Source organism: Solanum lycopersicum, chromosome 1 (assembly GCF_036512215.1).
Source record: "Solanum lycopersicum chromosome 1, SLM_r2.1".
Taxonomy (NCBI): domain Eukaryota; kingdom Viridiplantae; phylum Streptophyta; class Magnoliopsida; order Solanales; family Solanaceae; genus Solanum; species Solanum lycopersicum.
The window spans coordinates 89,088,520-89,108,391 of record NC_090800.1 but is presented as its reverse complement, the minus strand read 5'-3'; the positions used below and the strand labels follow the sequence as shown (position 1 = coordinate 89,108,391).

Here is a 19,872-nt window from a genome sequence, read left to right as displayed (position 1 = left end):
GTGATATGCATATTAACTGACCATTGTTGTATTGTCAATGATGTTGAAATTTGAGGAGCTTCTGATAAGAGTTGACAGTTCTAAGTTCATATACTTTGTATTTACCATATGCAGAGATTATCTAACAGTAATTTTGACCTTGCAGAGACTTCAGTATCTTTTAGATGCATAAGCCATAATGTTAGGAATGTAATTAGCTCATTCACAGGTGCACTGAATCCCAAAATGAAAAGACAACCTTCTTTGAATTGCATGGACAAGTGCAAGATTTTATGTTATTCAACCACATGATTCTTCGCATCTCTTAGTGTTTTTCTTCACCATTTCTTACCAGCTGCAATCAAGTGATAGATATACTCCCCCTGAAGCTTATATTAAGCATGCATCATTCAATGTGATTGTGGTTAATTTCCTTTGTTGCTCTGGCTATAGTCGATCCGCAATTGTAATAACAGCATTCAGTCATATTGATATAGTATGTTTTTGATAGTCACTTGGTTTACTGGATTTATGCATTTTTGCAATTCCCATTCTATGTTTTGGCTTAGAATAAATTAAGCAACTGCCTCTGCAACTTGAAATTCTTGTCCCATGTTACATTATCTGCAGGTTGAGTTACCCTTATCTAGGACAACATTTAAGACAGCAGCTCCTGAGTGTTTCCTGTTACTTTAATAATGAAATATACCTTATCCCAATTTAATGTTGAAGTTGATAAATTTATTTTATTCTCCTCCATTTGTTTTTGGTTCAAACTTTTTTAATGTTTATTAGATACAAATAATTATTTTTTGTCAGCCTCTCACATGTTTGCAGCATGCAGTCATCCCTTTTGTCAATAAGATGGGTTGCACATTAAATTTGAGCAGTTATTGTTGGTCCCTCCTTAACACTTGCTATCTATGAGTGGGGATTAGAATTCCATGTGAGAACAGCCTGTATCAGGGCACATGACAATTCTAGTATGATTAAAATGAGTTTTAAACTAGGTTTAATTCTTTAGTAAACATCTCTTTTGAGTTGAAGGTCCATTGGTTTATAAACATGTTTATTTTACATGTCGCCCTTCCTACATTGGAATTACAAAGAATATGTTATTGGTCTTCGTTCTGTATTGTGATTCTAGAAGTACAATGAAACCAAAACAAGAAATGAGGTTTGGCCTTGCATGTTTGTTTTACATTCAAAATTGGTGATGGATATTTAAGAGAGCATAAGAATATTACATACACTTGTTAACAGTCAATATGGTTGGAATTTTCCTAATTCTGATTTCTGATGTGACATTTGTTAAACATAATGCAATTTGCTTCCTCTTACAACTGTTTTGGAGCTTGCTGATTATGGAACCCACCATACTATTTTGTTGGCTAAGGTGTTCAATTATGTGCCACTATATATAACATGATATCAGAATAAAGCTTATCTTCGAGATTTTGCCTCACCAACAAAAATGTTGAAAATAACTTGCTACCAAATGGCATGGCGATTGAATCACTCTTTTAGCTTAGTCTATGAAATTGGTGAATCGTGGGAACTAGTATAAATAAAGAACACCTCTTATTGTAAAACATACACTACTGTGACATTAGTTGGTAGTATAGACATATAACCCTTCCCTGCAACCAGCATGATATGCCTGCGGAAGCTAAAACTACAGTATATCCTCTCCTACTACAGAAAGCTTACAAGCCTCTCTCTTACTTATATACTACATACCATAATTTATGATAGAACTTTGCAGCTTTTCTCAGCTTCAGTCTGGAAGTGCTCTCTTTAACGTTTCTGTTATCTAATATGTTAAAACTACAAACTATATACGGTCCCAAATTCCTTTCGGTAACCACAACAACCTCTTCCTTCTCTTAGTTCTCAGCAGCTCCAACAGAAGCACCACGGCTAAGGAGATGTGAAGACAACCTACCAGCTCATAGATCGAACTCTTCGCAGAACTCTTGGTGGTCTTCGCTTCTCTACAACTGGTATCAGGTTCTCCATGATCTGCACGGAAATTAATACGAAAAATGAGTATTGAACTGTGAACAGCCACAATCCAACTGAAAGCAACCTCCCAACACATCTTATTCAGACTGCAAACATAAAGTTCACATACAGATCTCATTTTAAAATTAGGCTAACAAGTAATACCGGTCTTTAGAATTTGATATGTACGACCACACAAAATAGTGGACAATAGGGAACTGCACATAAATAAAATAAATGATCAATATCGTAAAATTTTTAATCTTCCATTGTACTCCTCCAGCTCTTTCAGTCTTCTCCGATGATCCATTTTTGGTTCGTTATATCTCCCTTTACTCACCCTATATACCTAGTTAGATTAAAAGGATAACTACTTCAATGTTTTCTAATTTAAAGGGGGGAAACAACAGCTTAAGATGTTACCAGTAACAAGTTCCATTGAAATAACAAGAGTAGAACATCGCAAAGCCAATGATAAATACTAGGACGACTATCAGAATCAGATTCAGGTTCATGCAGGAAGATTATGTCAAAAACAGATTCAGGTTCAATGTAGGATCACCCAAACACCCGATAGATTGAAAATGTAGAACAGCTTCTCTTTAATTGGTCCAACATACCCTATCCCATCCCTCCATTCAAAAAATACAGAGTTGCTTCACAAAAGAGGATGGGAAGAAAAGAGAGCCTTGATCCTAGTTTAATGAAATAAAATGACTGTTTTAGAAAAGGAGAAGAAAAAAGAAAAGATCATTGATCCAAGTTTAGGAAGATTCAAGGTATTCTTAAAAAAAAAGGAGAAAAGAAAGACTCTGTCTTAGGTTAAGTGCCAATAGAAAGAAGGTAACCTTCTGATCGCAGAATTACTACCACTGAGTTTGATATCTTTAATCTCATGGGCAAGTAGCACATACACTATCGAAAGGCAGAGTTGTAGTAAAAAATCTCAACCTCCCTGACCCTTACAATGACATTAACACAGCATAAAGATTGATGTTTTAAAGAGGAAGAACCAATCTCTTTTGCCGTGTTTTCTGTAGGAACTTTTTGAATTCTGGGTTGCTTTTTTTTGGAGCCAAATGCAACAAGCGTAGCAATTTAGAGAAGTGCTTTTATACCGATTGTCTAGAGCTGGAGAATTGCAGATCTATAAGTAAGCAGGTGAATCATTTGGCAATGTTGCATAAAGGACGACCACGTGAAGAACTTGTTTTAAACTGCTCGACCCATTCCTGAATCCTCACACAAAATAGTAAGATTGGGGTTCAATTTGCTCAGTTAATTGGTTGATTTCCTTTCCGTGTCCACAAGAGAATCGAGTAGCAACAAGCAATAATGTCACAAGAAATGAACAAGTTAAATTTTATATACGAGGTGGAAAATAACAAAGCTCAGCTCCTACAGAGAAACAGAAAATAGTACCAAGATTACTGCAAGCAACACGAAACAGTAAGAGTAGAAGCATGTCTAAGTTTATTAGACAATAGAACAAGCACAAGAAAATAGAATTAATTGAGTAATAAATAAGAAAATATATACCAAGAATTTCATTTCTAATGCATCCTAAATTTTAATTACTGAAGTGGCATATTATAGCGCCAAGGAGCGAAACTCATACCTGCTTAAGTCTCTCCTTATTCTTTTCCTCCTGCATTAGGCCAAAAGAATTGGTTGTTTTAGAGATTTCTCGGGACATACTATCCTACAGGAAACTTAATTCTACATGTTCCAAGTACAAAAAATCAGATCAGAACTACTAATAAGCCACATCACAGTTCTTAAAAATACAATGAACAGAAAGAAAGCATGCTTTTATTATCAAGAAAATGGAAATTTCAGATGAGTGAGGCTACAGAACAAGCTAAAAACTTTTGTGTAAAAGACTGAATTCAGTTTTTGGAAATCAAAGTAATAATACGAGACAACTTCACTTCGATAATCGAGTTCAAATCACAAAGAACCAAACTTTCGATCAGCTTGAATGTTAAACAAGATCAATGACACTTTGGAAGAGAACTTAAACTAACCTCTTCTCTCAACAACCTTGCATTTTCCTCCTCCAATTGTGTAACCAAAGACTCCAATTCCACAGTATAAGCCTGAATTTTCAGTAATAACATTCATGCATGTCTCAATTTTCGACCCAAAACAAACAAAATCCATGATCCACATGATTAGAAAATTTCATAAAATGAAATAAAAAAAGACACCTGTTTTCGCTCTCTAGACCTGGCAGCAGACTCTCTGTTCTTGATCATCCGTCGCTGTTTCTGCTGTGTAGCCCTATCAGCCGGCAACTCCTCCACAGTTGACCTTCTCTTCCCTCTTCCACTCCCACTTCCACTCCCTGTAATAGCCACCACCCCATTTCCAAATCCCATGTGGGGTTGGGGTTCCATACCATACCCTCCTGGTCCATTCTGCATGGCCACCGGAAACTGACAATTCCCAGTACCCATCATGTTATCCACCACAAACCCTCTGGCAGACGGAGCCCCCGTGGCTGGAGGCGGTGGCGGAGGTGGTGGAGGAGCGATCACCGGAACTCTAACATCCTCCTCAGTAACCGCCCCAGCTTTGGTCAAAAAATCCTCCAGAGTCATCTCCGGCTCCCTACTCCCTCCCCCTCCCCCTCCTCCTGCTACAATTTCCCTCCACACCTCATCCACAGTCTTAGTAGGCCCCACATCCCCAACACCGGCTGCGGTAGCAGAAGGTGTATGGACTGCGGCGGTTGCAGATACAGAACAAGCAAAAGGGTCGGAATCAGAGTAAATGTTCTTCAGAATTTCATCCATGTTCATAGAATCGAAGTTTCTAGAAGGATGAGAGTGATTTAGAGAAGAAGATGGGTTTTGGGGATGTAATGAACGATCCGAATTAGGCGTTGTTGATGCTGACGGCATCACCTTTGACGCCATAGTTGCCGACTTCGTAGGGATCTCGTTTCTCCCTTTCCTTTTCTTACTCTAAAAATACACAAATTGCTCCTTATAATTTCACAAACTTTGGATCTTTTCCATTTTTCTCTATTCTTTCTTCTTCTTCTTCTCCAGAGGCCACAAACTCCAAACTATTTTGTCAAATTGAAGTTATTATACTACACCAATAAATAAATAAAGATATATATATATATATATATATATATTTTCCATCTTATTTTAGTGGACACTACAATAAAAATAAAATATTTTTATATATTTTTCTTAAATACGGTACCAATTTTTTTTTATAAAAAAAGCACAACTGGAGTAGTTAAAATTTCCTTCAATCGGCGAAAAATAAGTCTCATCTTTCAGTATTATATTTTATTTATTTTTATGAGATAAAAAAAATTAGTTATATTAACAATATCCAGATTTATTTATAACTATTTTTAAATACTTAATAAATGAAAGTCAAAAAAAATAAAAAAATAGACAGAACTATTAAACTTTTATTATAAATAGACGAAAAGTATATTAAAATATTTAAAAAGGAAACAAGTCTCTATTACTATAATCACCTGCAAAGAAAATGGGAAGCGTTGAAATGTTAACTTGTTATAGTAGGAGTAATATTTTTTTTTATTTTACATTGCTAAATAAAAAAAGGATTTTAGTATAAAAAAAAAAGGAATTAAAAATTTTCTCATAATTAAGTCTTGTAATAAAAAAAAATAGTTGTATTCTATATTAAAGAAGAAAATGGTTGTAGTATCATAACAAGTTGACTTTTTGATAAATAAATGAAGAAATTTACAGCCGGCTGGAACCCCTAAAAATATGCAGTAACTAAAATTAATACTGAAATAATTGAGTAGTTAAAATGCGATTTTACATTTTTTATATACAATTTACGGAATAAATTTACCTAAAGACTGCAATTTTTGCGAAGTTCAAAAAAAATGTGTTAATTCTCCGAAACAATCTTCCAGTAGATTCGTTTGTCTTTTCGGAAAGTAATATTCTTGGCACTATACGACAAGAAATGACTTCTCGATAATCGGATCAATTCATTGTATGCGGAACTTCGTCAATTTAATTACTTCATTCGTGATCGTCTAATTTGAATTGATACGAAATTTAAAGAATATATATTTTGAAAATATTAAATTCTGCAATATTGGTATATCTTTTGTCCTTCTCTAAATTATTTTTTTTTGCGTTAATTTTATCTATAATCTATGTATGGGATGTTCAATAGTCATTTTATATATTTAGTAGAAATAACAACTTCATATCAAAGAATGTGAGAAGAAAAATACTTTGTTTTGTTTAATAGAAATCATATTGCAGGTAAAGTCCAGAGGTTCATCACGATAATTTCATGTGCAATAGTATAAATTTTTTCTTTTCCTGCAAATTCATATGTTAAATGATCTTAGTTTAGCTGCAGTAATATTTCTAGTGAACAGAAAAAAATATTTTTCTCATCATTTCTCCTAGATAAAGTTATTATTTCTATTAAATATATTACAAGACGAATGGACATTCCTTATATAAAATTTTGGATAAAATTATTATTAAAAATAAGCAAAATTTTAGGAAAGAACCAAAAGTGCACCAATATTGCAAATATGAGCGACTATTTGTATCCCGTGTAAAAATTCAAAAATCACTTTGAGTATCAACCCAAAGATGATGGATTATTTTGAATATTTTCTCTCTTAAGTTCCGTATCGAATTCAATAATATCACATAAAATAGAACGAAGGAAATATCTTTTTATATAGTTTTTGGGTTTAGAATTTTTTTAATACGTTATTTATTTATATTCTTTTACTATTCAATTAATGCAATGATATCAGAGGGTTTTACGTGTCAGACTTGATTTCCTTATTTTGTCTTTATATCTCTCTGTCCCCATTTCACTTCTTTGCTTTTTTGCGCCCTCTATTTTTTATCCGATTTTTTAAAAGGCAAAAAGCATTTTATTCAAACTTGCGTGCATGAAATAACCAAAGGTTTCCATTTTTGTTTAAGATTGATGTATAAAATGAGTCTTTATTTTTTTTATATAAGAAACAAGTTCTAAAAGACCTTGATTTTTGCAAGTTGCGTACAAGCATCTTCCTTTAGGCATGAGAAACTGTAACGAATCATTTGATAGAGTGTATAAGTAGTATTCGTATTAGAAATATTTGCATCAGGTAATATACAAACTATCTCTCAAGCATCATTTAATTTTATGTATTAAAATAAAATGCATTACATAAAAATATTTATTTACAAAAAATTTGAGGAGCAATGAGGTCTCTAATTGTGCTTAATTCATGCATTAAAATCCCTTGAATTGCCAATACATAGGAATTCAATATTAAAAATACACACATTAATACACATGAGCTAAAAATTGGTTAGACATGCCTACTTTTTAAGTTAAATTTTAACTTTTGAGAGTATTTGACAAATAAAAAATAACTTAAACTAAATCAAAAAATGACATAAAATAACTTACCGTCTCTTTTTTCAAGATACTATGGAAATTCAAACAAGTGAGTATTTTTTCAAGTATATTAACCAAATTCATCATCAGAGAATTTCTAGGTTTAAAAACATCTATTTTATTTTATCTTAAAAAAGAATACATTTATAAGATAAACTACTCAACATTGAAATCAAAATAGAACCCAAATACATAACAGTGAAATGGATATAGAAAATTCGTATGACCAATCAAACAAGTGTTGAGAATAAACCCAATTGATTGATTAAGAAAATGGATGATAATTTGATTTTAACCATTATGCCAAATCCTTTTGGACACCAAGTACTAGTAACCATTGATAAGATTAGTCTTACAAATCTTATGTCAAGTTGTTCCAAGCTCCTAATAATCAATTGAAATTCAGTCCCTGCACTAGAATGATTTTGGACATCATTATGATACCTATAAATTATGTTCCATAGGAGAGATTTCTGGAACAATCTTGTAAAAGGGAAATTCAAATTTGTCAAAATATGACGGGGAGAAAGACTTGTAGACGAACCTAGTCCTCATCGTAGCCCCCTTCTTCTCCAGCATAACCCCAGTCTTCCTGTGGGGCATGATCAGTTTCAGCAGCAATGGGCACATCAATATCCATATCTTCTGGAGGAGCCTCATGTTTGTCATGCGCTACTTCCACTTTCAATAATTTGAGATTCTCCTCACTGAAGAATTCAGCATAGGGCTTGGAGACCTAAAAGGAAAGACAAATAAACTGGAAACTTAATAAACTGCGCACAATGCTGGAGAGTTCAGCAAAGGGAAAGAAAACTTATATTGCGTGTACCATTAAGCAAACATTGTTTTGGAGTGTAATAAAGGAAGCAAAAGAAAATAAGACGGCCCAAGAATAAGGTAATTTTTTTTCCCAAGTCTACTGCATAATGCCAACAGAATTCTATTTCTTTCTTTGCTCCTAAGGAACTGGGTGTTCTTTCTGTACCTTGTCCCTTGGGATGGAAAACACATAATTATGCCTACAGTTTTTACCTTGTGGAGCGCATTCCTCTTCTCCGCACTCTCAACTAAATTTTGCCAACGTGCGTCCTTTCTTAACGTGGATGCAGAACCAACAACCTAAAATCAAAATGAAGAACATTGTTTACAGAACATTACCTGTCTTACAATAAATTAGGATTGAGCACTAGAAATTTATCATTTTCGTTTGCTACATGAATACCAGGACAGAAGACCGTGCTCTGGTTATGCCAACATTCATTCGCCGATAATCAGCAACAAAACCAATGCCTTTATCTTTGCTTGCTCTAACACATGAAAATATTGCAACGTCCTTTTCACGTCCCTGTAACAAAGTGAAATTATTCACTCTACCAAATACAGAGAAGAAGGTGAATTGAACTTCCAATCAAGTATGATGGCCTTCACAGAACCAAAAGCCTGAATCTCATTTAGCACCATTCAGAGCTAAATGATACAGGAAATCTGTCGAAAAAATCAAAGGATTACCTGGAAACCGTCAACAGTATTGATATCAACTACTTTGTCAGATTCCACCCCAAAGGTTTCACGGAACTTTTGACGCAAGAGTTTGACTTGATATCTATATGGTGATATAATAGCTAACCGGGAACTTGACTTAAGCTCTGGATATCCAGAGACCAGTTTGTGATACATCGCAAGCACAAATTCAACCTCATCAACATTTTGCCAAGAACCACTTCCAGATGGCTGGGACTCCTTTCCGTCGTGAATGTCAAAAAAGCAAAAAGGTCCAAAGCAACGGTATTCGTGCCAAGAGCGCTTTGTCTGCACTTCAACATCAGGCCCATCTTCAAGAGCCTCCTCATAAAATTCTCTGGAAGGGAAGTTCCTAATCTGTAATTTGATACAACTAAATTAATATATTCCCAAGACACAGGACATTTTGAACTTCCTGTCATGGGACTAAACTCAACATTGCATTTGGCGTTACAAATATATTTTCCTTTACTTTGTTGGCTGTTCCAAATTGTGCAAAGAGTCTGCATCTATACAATTTATCGGTGGATTTCTCAAGCCTCACTTTCTCTCATTTTCAAATCTTATAATCTCCAGACAAAAAGCAATAAGGGTGCATGATTCATAGGTTAAACATTTGATCTTCTTTGAGCTATCAATAAAAGCTCTGTATTTCTCATGCTTCAGGATATGATGCAAGCACAATGCAACAATAAACAAAATCAGCATCCCTGATGAATGTAATTCTATAAGAGACCAAGTCTCTAAAACTATTTTCTAGTCAAATGGGCATAGGTCAATGACAACAGTATTATTTTGCTGTTAGTAATTGGAACAAAGGCCTAACAGTTTCTAGAGCTTTTGGAAACATGTCTGGATGTTGAGTAAATGGGATTAATGTCTCAGCAGTTGCATAAAATGTGCCAGTTAATAATGTCATAAAAGAGAATGCTCGCAAACCTCTGGATGCATGCGATATTGAGTCTTCAGCATCTGTACTGGATATCCCGCCCTCTGAAGTCTCTCAAATAAGCTGGTGCAGTATCTGTCAATCCCATACCCCAGGAGGAAAGATGAAATTAGAGAAACAGGAATTAGGATTTCCAAGAACTTATCTGGTAACTTGGAACAGTTGGATTTTTTCTAGAAAAAATGAAAACAAAGTTATCTCCATTTTTATTTCTAAAAACACTTTTAATATCATATTTGTCATACTGAAAGTCTAGACCTAAAAATCATAACAAGTTCTATAGTAAAATCATATTTATTTTTTGAAGAGAATTTGGAACGATTAAAAGAAAAGACAGTTAGAAATAGGAAAGCCAAGCAGGAAACGAATGGTAGCACTGGAGCAGAGCTAGTGAGGTAGAGATATGAAACAGAGGGGATTGGCAGGTTAAAGGATGGGGGGATCCCTGGTGGATAGATAAGCCTGGAGAGGTCAAAGGAGCTGAATGAATTTTTATCGTCCATTATAACATCTCTTCTTTAGACAAGATTGCAGCAGAGAGTTACAAGAGCCAGTGTACTTGTTTCTCAAAAGTATTAAGAGGCAAAATACTTCTGTTTCATGATCTTTTATTTACAGCAAGTAGATGCAGTCATGCAGTTGCTTTACCCAAATTTTCCAGCAATAGGTGAGATCACAGTGGCTGGTAGTTGAACTGGATCACCGACCTGTAAATTATGGGAAAGATAAAAAAAAGTTCAAAATGTCTCCTGATAAGATACAGTTTCATATCAAAGGAGAAAAAGAATAATGCTGCTCTCAAAATTCTCTTCAGCATAGAGCACATCTGACAACACAGAACAGTATCATTGTATTAGAAGTGCTCATATGTAGCAAGGGAACTTCGTCAGGTAAACAGTTCTGTTTTTTGATAAACAAAAATAGTTACTAATGTATAATAGAACTTAATAGTTTTGAATACTCATCTTCTCTAATGTCTAGGGCAACAGTCAAAATATTTTATCTTCTATAGACACCATTTCTTGCTGCTTTTTTGTAGTTTTTACTCGCCCAACAAGTGAACATGTTCAAATACTATTCAAATGTTTTCAGTAATGTGGAGATCAGGTTCACTCATTAAATAAATGAAGAGGATAAAATACAGGAAATATGAGCTCTTAGCTATCATGACACAGAAAGTAGACAACATGTTGGGGAATCCCACAAACAAGAAGTCAATAAAAAGGGTGTCAAACTAATATCATTCATGTCAAAACCATGGAGTTAATTTTAATTCCAGAAGACAAGAACAGTCCATCACGGGAAGTACACTATAATCTCCCAAACTCAAGGAATACTATAAAATTAGTAAAAAGTATTGAGGTAACAATATGCATATTTGTATTCATCCATACCAGGAATACTTGTTTGCATCCATTGGACAATGGGAGAAGTGTCGATGGTTCCACCTGTTTAATAATGACGTTAAGCATTGCTCTACACAAACCAGCCAGCCATTATGAGAAAAATCCAGAAGCTCAATAAATTAGAAGGCTGTGATTGGTCCAAAGGGCAGCAGGTCCCAGACGGATTTCTTGGTTAAAAAAAAATCCAGCTAGTTCACATACAACAGTACAAGGCAGCTTAACAAATAGTATTACTAGAAGATATTTCATAACTTACATGTATAGTCAGGAACATGATTATCAAGGAGATGGAGCATTAGTATTGACTTATATATTAGTATGTTAAGGGATATTAGTATTACTCTTATTGTTTCTTGTACTTCGATTATCGAAGTATTTTGTTGTAGTTACTGCTCCTTTTTTCGGACAGCTTCGGCATGCTCTATATAATGTTCTGTCATGTCTTCTCTACTCAATCATTTCTTTTTCGATCAGCTTTGGATTGCTTTTCCTTGAGCCGAGGGTCTATCAGAAACAAATGAGATAGAGGTAAGGACTATGCATACACTCTACCTCCCCAGACGCCATTCGCGTGAATACACTAGGTATGTTGGTGTTATGGTGGTGTTATATTAGTAGAATTATTTGTGTATGGTCTTTTACATTATTGACAAAAAATCACACCAAAAATATAAGATAGAATTACCGAATTTGAAATTTTGGAACTTCTCAGACCTACTAGTGGGATTACACCGGTATATTGTTGTAATTTTGAAACTTATTAGTCGTATATGAATTAGCAATATTACAGATCTATTTCTGTTCGGGTACGGTCCAGAAAGCGAGTTTTGCAATGGTCATTGTGTTCTCTATTCAGCGGGAATGGTTATTGTGTTCTCTATTCAACGGGAATTTTGTAATGGTCGTTGCGTTCTCTGTTTGACTGCCTTTAACCCATGTGGTTTACAGTATGCAGGTTACCTCCTGGTAGTATGAATAGAAGTGCAGCACCTCCCTACTTTTCACAAACCTGTCATTTTACCGACTGCTGTAACTCCCTGTAAAAGTGCCTTCGATATGACCAAAGCAAGTAACAATGGTTGGTTTTAACCACATTTTCCCCCTAAAGTAGAATAGTTAAATCTCTATTTTTTTCCTCAGAAAGTGCAATATTTCCACTACATAAGGTATGGACCACTCCATTTAAATTATCTTAGATTCCCAAGGCAAGAACTGTTAATGTCTTCTCCATAAGATAAGGACCAGAAAACCAAATTCCTCGGTTAACATGAACTGCACTTTTCTCATTCCAGACCATTTAAGCATATTTGTATGGAGTTAGGTATGACTCAATGGACTCATCCATAAGATTAGGACCAAATGCATACACTGTAGGATTATTTTTCAATAATTTGCAATTTGGTACTAGTATGTTTTGCTTGTGAACTGACACTTCTAATGTTTTATATTGTTCAGGGAAAAAAAGGGTCAAACATACCTCTAAACTATTCAAAATGGGTCCGTTATGTTTTTGGCTCAAAAATGTCCTCTTACTAGCAAAATAGCTCAAACAATATCCTTTTTTCTTACTGTCGCTCCAAAACAAGAAAATGTCCCAATTTAGCTCAAGTCTTCACAATTAAGAGCACTTGTCCAGAACTTTAGATGGAGTGAAAAAAATGTCTTATTTTGCATAGTTATAGGGTAAAAATTAGACCGTTTTTCTTGTTTTGGAGCGACCATTAGAAAGAAGGGTACTTTTGATCTATTTTGCTAGCTGGAGGGCGTTTCTAAGCCAAAAACGTAACAGAGAGTAAAACCAACCCATTTTGAATAGTTCTGGGGTATATTTGTCCCCAACCGGAGCTGCTGAAGTCAGTTTCATCGTCTCCATTAAGTTTTACTAAAAGACAGTATATTTTAGAACTAAAACTTTGAGGGAATGGGCTTCGAAGATAATACGGGTGTGGGAATAAACTTTAAAATGCAAAAAGGTAAAGTAAATGAATATTCAAAGCATTGCTAGCTAAGTGTACCCAATGAAGAGAAACAACAAATGACAATGACAGGTAGCAAAAACAATAAGGACCGAGTTGTTCAGCTGATATTACCATATATTGGCATGTAATAGTCATTAGATTTTCTTTTTATAAGGATAATCATTAGATTTTATCCAGGATTATAGAGAACACAGAAACTTACAGCTTGAGCAGCTTCATCTATTATAACAACGTCAAAACCACGATTCAATTTAGTGAAAACAGGAGAAGCACTAAAGCTAAGAGTGGAGAACACCTGCACATCATAATAGGTTAGTCATTGGCTGGCTTTAGGTAGTTATAAAAAGAAGGTCCAACTGACATTGTGTGGACTTTTGTTAGCTATAGAAAGAGGTCCAACTGGCATACAATTACAGCCTCATCCAGAATAGAAGCACGAATGCTGTCTTTATCTTTCACAGGCCCTCCTTGCTTCTGCCTATCACCAATTTGCGAGTCCATGCCGGACAGTCTTTGTTCCACCTACATACACATAAACCTACCAGGTGAACACCTGCAATTGGCACTGGAATCTCTAGGATAATGAGAGACAAGTGCAAGGTACAGACCAGGTAATCCATGGAGACTGCCTGCACTGAATGATGAGCTTTAAGACCAATTCGTACTATTTTAGGACTGTATGCACGGTCATTTTCATCCCGGATACCTGAAATCGATAATCCTTTTTATAAGGACCTGAAAGTGATAGTCATAAATTCAATTTTGCAGCAGAAGACATTCCGAGCACAAGATTGTTTGTGATTTCCTTTCATAAGACGATAAAATGTGAGCATCGAGCTTTACTGCTGATTACATAAGCTAATTAAACAAATACATACATGCAGAAGTAAAATCTATTGGGAAGAGACAGAGCATCTCATTTTTTCCTATAGTTCATATCATATCTCTCAGTAAAAAAATTTATTTTATCTTTTCCAAGTCACCTTTAAAGTTGGAACAAAAACCATCATAGGTAAAGAATTCCTTTTTGTGAGTCTTCCATTCTTGCAAGATCATAGGCTATGATTGTTAGATGATAAGTGGTACTATAGAGGGTTTTGTTTGTGTTGCTGATTTCTTCGAAACCCTTGTGATGATTCTCTAATGCTCAAGTGTTTGCTTTGGGGGGCTGCAATTTCATCACTTTGTTGCAACTTTGAGTCTTAGAAAAGCTGTAGATTCTCTTTCAGATTTTCCCACATTTAAGCTTATTACCTCAAAGTGCAAGCTTAGTCTACATTATATTATGATATCCTAGAAACAACCTCCATTAGCTCAAACTACAGTATATTGCTACTACAGGAATGATCTGCCCAGCACTTTGCTCAAAATTTCTGTCTAAAAGCCTATGCTTCCTCTGCCAATATTTGCATGCTGGTTAGACTACAGTTCTCGTACCCATCACACATCATAATTTATGAAAAGGGACCAGCGCATAAATTTGACATCTAATTTTTTACCTGAGAAGGCTATTGCTAGCACAGGATAAGAAGTCGCTATATTTTTTCCTGTGTTATAATTTAAAAAGAGAAGATGAGGAAAAGGTAAATTTGACTTCTATTCTTTACTTAGATTAACATTGCATTTGGGTGATACAGCTCAGCGTAAAGAGTTCTTACAGGTTTACTGATGACTGCATTCCCTTGAGTAACCCCTAATGTAAGGCTGGTTAAGCAAATTTAAGTATACCGACATTTCTCATAGCACTCATCGACTTAGTTATCACATTGTTGTATGTTATATCTATTTCATTCACAAGTGAACAGATACTAAAAGCTTCAAAGTGACTGATATAAGATCAGTGAACAGATCTTCTTCAGGCAATTTTCAGAATAATAGAAATTTCATGTTGTAAAAGCACAAAAGGTGCAGAGAAGTGTCCTATAATTTTGTAATTGAACAATCAGGTAATGATATTCATCATAGCAACACCACCACAACTTGTGTGAGAAGAAATCCGTACATAAAAAAGAGCGTACCAGTGTTTAGAATCCGCAATACAATCTCGTCGAGCGCAGAATTTGATGGAGCACAAACTAGAACACGAACACGATACTTCCGACTGGAATTGACCACTTCTGGTTTCTAGAAAAATAGTTTAGTGTAAGAGGGCACAAATTTAAATCTCTCATATCATTACGATGTACAACATCAAACATACCAAGTCATTGCCAGATGTAGGAAAAAACCCATCATCCCCATCTATTGGCATTTCTTGGTCTAGAGGATTAGTCCCACCTAACCATGGAGATGCTTTTCCCCAGTGTTTGTATCTGCAAAGTTCAAACAGTCTTAAAGAGATCTGGAAAAGGAACCCTTATCACAATTCTTAACTTTGAATTTATTCATATTATACATGTATCTCGAAGAAGCATTGGTAAAATAGGGGAGACAAGTTGTAAACAGCCCACAAATACACCTATAAACTGTATAGATCACTCAGCCAATAAAACTTTTTTGAGGATATCACTCAGCCAATAAAATTCAAAAGAATACACCCTCTTCCGCCCAGGTTCTCCATCCATCCAGAAAGAAAGGAAATGTTGGATCTTCACAATAATCAGTCAACAAGTGTATATATAATTAGCTTCCTCTCCACAGTCAAAGGATCTTGCTTCTAGATATGGTGCCACAACTTGGAAAACAATGATGCACACAATGGTTTCTACTGTGTCATTTTAATATGCTTGAGGATTACAGAGTTGATGAAGATTTTATCACCCGATTTTCCGCTTAATCCTTTCATCATGTAGAGATTAAAAGACTTCATATACACATATGTATGGCTGGTAAATATACGTAGATACATCAAGACAATGTTCATTTTTAGATAAGTACATCAATCAGCCCGTATTTATAAATATAAACAGGAGTTCACGTATGTTCTGTAGACATACTTGTCTGACATGGATAATTCTGGTCCACGTTTTACACTGCTCAACTTCACCCTGCACAAATTCAGTAGATAAAAGAGAATGGGTTATCCTTTCCATTAGGTAAACTTTGTATTATATACAGATAAACTGAATAAAGGTGACCCTTAATGTTTTCTGTCGAAGGCAATATGTCATAGCAACAACCAGACTTCTTTTTCTAATATAAATACATCCCAGGGATAAAAAAAGTAAGTGGCATACCTGTTCGAGTGTACTCTAGAAGGAGTTGCATGCAAAATGGCACTGAGAATCCCAAGTATGGTTTGTGTTTTTCCAGTCCCTGGTGGACCCTAGAGTAATGAACTTTGTTAAATACTTAACTTTATTAAAGTTCCGACTATTTGGTTAAGAAGTATCAATGAGATTAGATTAACTTGAATATCAACCACTGCCTTTTTAAATTTTATACACTAATCTCTTTTTGAGGTAATTTTGATACATTAAAGTATTCTTCATGGAGTAAATAAAAACAAATAATTGAGCACGGAGCAGCTCCACTGGTCATGGCTTATAGATGCATACGTACATACATCACAAAATAGTACACTTGAAAGGGCATTAAGAAAAGGCCTATTTTGTTTATACAACCTAGAAAATAAATTGATAAGTCAAACCTGTATCAACACAAAAGTTTTCCGTGAAAGCCCTGCCTGCAAAGAGAAATGTTGAATGAGAAAAATGTATGCTAAGTTCTACATGACTGAGAATTATTAATAGGTCATCAAGGGGTACAGAAGCACTGAGTTAGTATAGACAGCATATATACATTTATATATGTGTGTGCGCACGCGCTTATGTAAAAAAAAAATATATTAGAAAAGTGCTTACTGCATATTATGATAAAGTTGTTTTAGAAACTCACATTAATAGCATCAAGCTGAGACTTGTTGTGATTGCTTTCAAGAAATTCCTTCAAGGGTCTAGATATTTTCCAGGCTTGATCTTCTGTAGAACGATTGCTATCAGCTGCTGATAGTATCAAATCCTTAAATGGGAGGGAGCTTACTGACCGCAGAGCAACATATTCACGGGCTATCGTTGATAAACTGCATATCTGCAAATTGAAGCACACATGTAAAAAAGGAAAATCACTTCAAAAGAGTATACAATACTTTATTTTCTTCTTTAAAAGCAGTACCAATTTCAACTTTGTAGGAACTGGTACTTTTTGTTTACTTGGTAATATTAAAACTGAAGCAGACAAATAAATTAGCACGTCTCAACAACGTACGCTGCACATCATCTGAATCTGCTGTGCTTGCTTTAAACATGCGTGATGCGGGGAACTGATTCATCTTCACCATGACTAGCTTAACAAGATTGAACTAACATAAATAAACATAGAGCATATCTACTGCGACTTAACACAGTTTTCGTACATAAAGAACCAAAATCAGGCATAGCATTAATTCCTTCAATATCCTTTTGAATTTGATTTAGCTCAATTTTTTAGGTTTGATCTACACAGGCTCAACATCTCCTTTTTCAGACTGGAGCTTCATCCAGAAAGTATAATAAACTCAGCCCAAGTGTTACATATTAACCACATATAAGAAAAGACGTAAGGTAGAATCACAAAGAAATTTGACAAGAATTTAGAAGTTATGTTGGGGTACCTTGAGAACATGCAAAAGCTTCGCATTTTCTGTAACAAGAGGACGCATACTCAAAAGCCTAGAGCAAGCTTCAATTTCCTGTGTATTCAATTGTTTGACCTCTCCGCTAAGGTGCATCCGAAGTCTTATTTTGTCTGGTCGACGATCCTCAACCAATGCAAACGCATATGCAGTTGGGAGTCTCTTACCATCTCCAAACTGCAAACATTTCGCCACAAGCACCCAAATATTCAAGAAAATTTTTTATTTCAGACAATCAAAATACCTCGTAAAGAAAACAACAATGTATGATGATCACATTATAATGCTTGTATTTAAAATTAAGTAGCATGGCATGGGGACACAATTTTTTTAACACGTATTTCGGACTCATTAAAAGTAAACAACTGAAAAGCACAAAGAAAGTTCACAGAAATAGAGTACCTCCTTATTTGAAAGTAACAACAGATCATTCTGTTGTATTGATTCAGCATCACTGCATGAAATCATTGGAAAGTGAAATCCGTCAATCTCACTGCACCCTACTGTTACTGCCTTCATCCAAAGTGTCTCTACAATTCCCAAGCACAAATATGCTAAGCACGTGAATGCCGAAATCAACCAAATAAAATGATAAAATGGATTTTTGAAGATACACCTATATAAGCTTTTATGTATACGAAACTGCAATTTATGTGATAAATTGTGAAAATACTAGTCATTTTCTAGTTTTAAAGGCAAAAGAGTAATTATAATAGTATCAGTAGTTCTTGAGTCCATATAGTTGTAATGGAAATCCAATAACACATGCATAAGTTCATGTCAACAAGTGGACAGAATCATCCTTCCTTTCATCTACTAAGGCTGCCCAACAATGAACGCAACAAGAAAAACTACTACTGTGCTTCAACCCGAAATTAGTTCAAAATCTTCAAACATTTTAACAGATAGTTCTTGTCGGTCTTGAATTGTTTTGAGATTACGGCGTTGTTGTTTTCTTAATATGGTTCCTTTCATGAAAATCCACATACACATCAACTTCGTCTTAATTGTCCATATCCTAACCCAAACTAAACTCAAAAACACGAAAAAAAGGACATAATACTATTCAGTATAAGGGGAAAAGGAAGGTAAACGAAAACTAAGGAGTGGGGAAAAAAAAGCAAAATCTTGGGGCAAGAATCACTTAAATGTGTTTTTCTTTTTCTTTTTTGGTAAAATCCTAAACACATTAACAATATGGGGTTAGATAACCAATAACAAGAACAAAGAAGAAGTACCTTCTTCATCATCTTTTTTCCCTTGTATTATTTGAGCTTTAACTTCTTCAAATAAAAGAGGTTCGAATGTTGCAAGATAATCTTGAACATCTTTATACGAATTCTTTGCTTTTTTCAGAACAAGAGCGTTGTCATCATCCCCTTTACCCTTCTTCCGCTAAACATAAAAAAAGATATTAAAACCTACATTGAAATACAAAACAAGAAATTGCAAAAAAAAAAAATTAGTAAAACTACATCGGATTCTTTGATGAGACGAAGGTAATCCCAACTGAGAACAATTTTGTAAAAGCGTAAACTTAACGCTTCTTCCTCTAACTTGTTCTTGTCGACCGCCATTTGAGAAGGGCAACTCCCCTTCCTGTGGGTTTTAGGGAAAACAGAAGCATTACAGGGTTTTTGAGGAAGAAAGGGGTATTTATATAATTTTCATTATTCTTTTATATTTTACATATAATTAAATGATGCCAACTAAAGTTGATTGAAGTGGGTTAATATGTTCTTCCAATAATTTATAAAAGAAAGTCTGAATTACAAGTTAATCTGATATCGAAAATTGATTATTATGTTGTGGATTAAGTTTTTATATGATATAAAATGTTTTTCATAATTATCAAAGTAAATTCAATTGAGTGAACACACATTATTAAATAAAGTATTTTTATATATATTGTATGATTATTATTCGATGTTTATAATATATATTAAATTTAAGGCCTAAGTCATCTCCAGCCACTCAAAGTTGTTCGCATAATTC

The 19,872-nt window shown here is 34.7% G+C and overlaps 2 protein-coding genes and 1 long non-coding RNA gene across 6 annotated transcripts; 1 reads left to right on the top strand and 2 right to left on the bottom strand.

The window, feature by feature from the left end:
* Nucleotides 1-1,538: 1,538 nt before the first annotated feature.
* LOC101258010 (bZIP transcription factor 12) lies at nt 1,539-5,414 on the bottom strand. 3 transcript variants are annotated; one of them, XR_011213602.1, is made up of 4 exons: nt 4,194-5,414; nt 4,011-4,082; nt 3,102-3,631; nt 1,539-2,001 (listed from the first exon to the last, which is right to left on the bottom strand). XR_011213602.1 is itself a non-coding variant. In XM_004230545.5 (4 exons), exons 1-4 carry the CDS (start codon nt 4,902-4,904, stop codon nt 1,921-1,923), a joined length of 894 nt encoding a protein of 297 aa, XP_004230593.1. In that variant the 5' UTR covers nt 4,905-5,414; the 3' UTR covers nt 1,539-1,920. The 3 variants fall into 3 exon arrangements, 2 of the variants coding, with proteins under 2 accessions (XP_004230593.1, XP_004230595.1); XM_004230545.5 differs by having other exon boundaries at nt 3,602-3,631; XM_004230547.5 differs by lacking the exon at nt 3,102-3,631.
* A 2,237-nt stretch (nt 5,415-7,651) lies between these two features.
* Nucleotides 7,652-19,650, bottom strand: LOC101265174 (probable helicase MAGATAMA 3). Of its 2 annotated transcripts, none has more exons than XM_010316712.4 (21): nt 19,353-19,650; nt 19,116-19,272; nt 18,280-18,407; nt 17,857-18,054; nt 17,103-17,294; nt 16,855-16,890; nt 16,442-16,530; nt 16,202-16,252; nt 15,466-15,577; nt 15,284-15,389; nt 13,874-13,971; nt 13,674-13,787; nt 13,468-13,560; nt 11,275-11,328; nt 10,529-10,587; nt 9,871-9,955; nt 8,920-9,288; nt 8,633-8,755; nt 8,443-8,529; nt 7,955-8,146; nt 7,652-7,824 (listed from the first exon to the last, which is right to left on the bottom strand). In XM_010316712.4, the coding sequence occupies exons 1-20, from the start codon at nt 19,452-19,454 to the stop codon at nt 7,955-7,957; spliced, it is 2,445 nt and encodes an 814-aa protein (XP_010315014.1). In that variant the 5' UTR covers nt 19,455-19,650; the 3' UTR covers nt 7,652-7,824. The 2 variants fall into 2 exon arrangements, with proteins under 2 accessions (XP_010315014.1, XP_004230529.1); XM_004230481.5 differs by having other exon boundaries at nt 7,652-7,819.
* Nucleotides 8,146-9,405, top strand: LOC138340769 (uncharacterized). Its single transcript, XR_011213601.1, has 2 exons — nt 8,146-8,307; nt 8,636-9,405. It is a non-coding gene; the product is annotated as an uncharacterized lncRNA (long non-coding RNA).
* Nucleotides 19,651-19,872: the final 222 nt, after the last annotated feature.

Excerpts from the sequence above, each read along its gene's own strand:
- LOC101258010 (XM_004230545.5), bottom strand. The coding sequence starts at position 4,904 with ATGGCGTCAAAGGTGATGCCGTCAGCATCAACAACGCCTAATTCGGAT. Across the intron at positions 4,083-4,193 it reads GGTCTAGAGAGCGAAAACAG|GCTTATACTGTGGAATTGGA; the intron begins GTGTCTTTTTTT and ends CTGAAAATTCAG. Across the intron at positions 2,002-3,601 it reads ATAAGGAGAGACTTAAGCAG|ATCATGGAGAACCTGATACC; the intron begins GTATGAGTTTCG and ends ATTTCCGTGCAG.
- LOC101265174 (XM_010316712.4), bottom strand. The coding sequence starts at position 19,454 with ATGGCGGTCGACAAGAACAAGTTAGAGGAAGAAGCGTTAAGTTTACGC. Across the intron at positions 17,295-17,856 it reads AGCTTTTGCATGTTCTCAAG|ATATGCAGTTTATCAACGAT; the intron begins GTACCCCAACAT and ends TTCAATTTGCAG. Across the intron at positions 9,289-9,870 it reads AATATCGCATGCATCCAGAG|ATTAGGAACTTCCCTTCCAG; the intron begins GTTTGCGAGCAT and ends ATCAAATTACAG.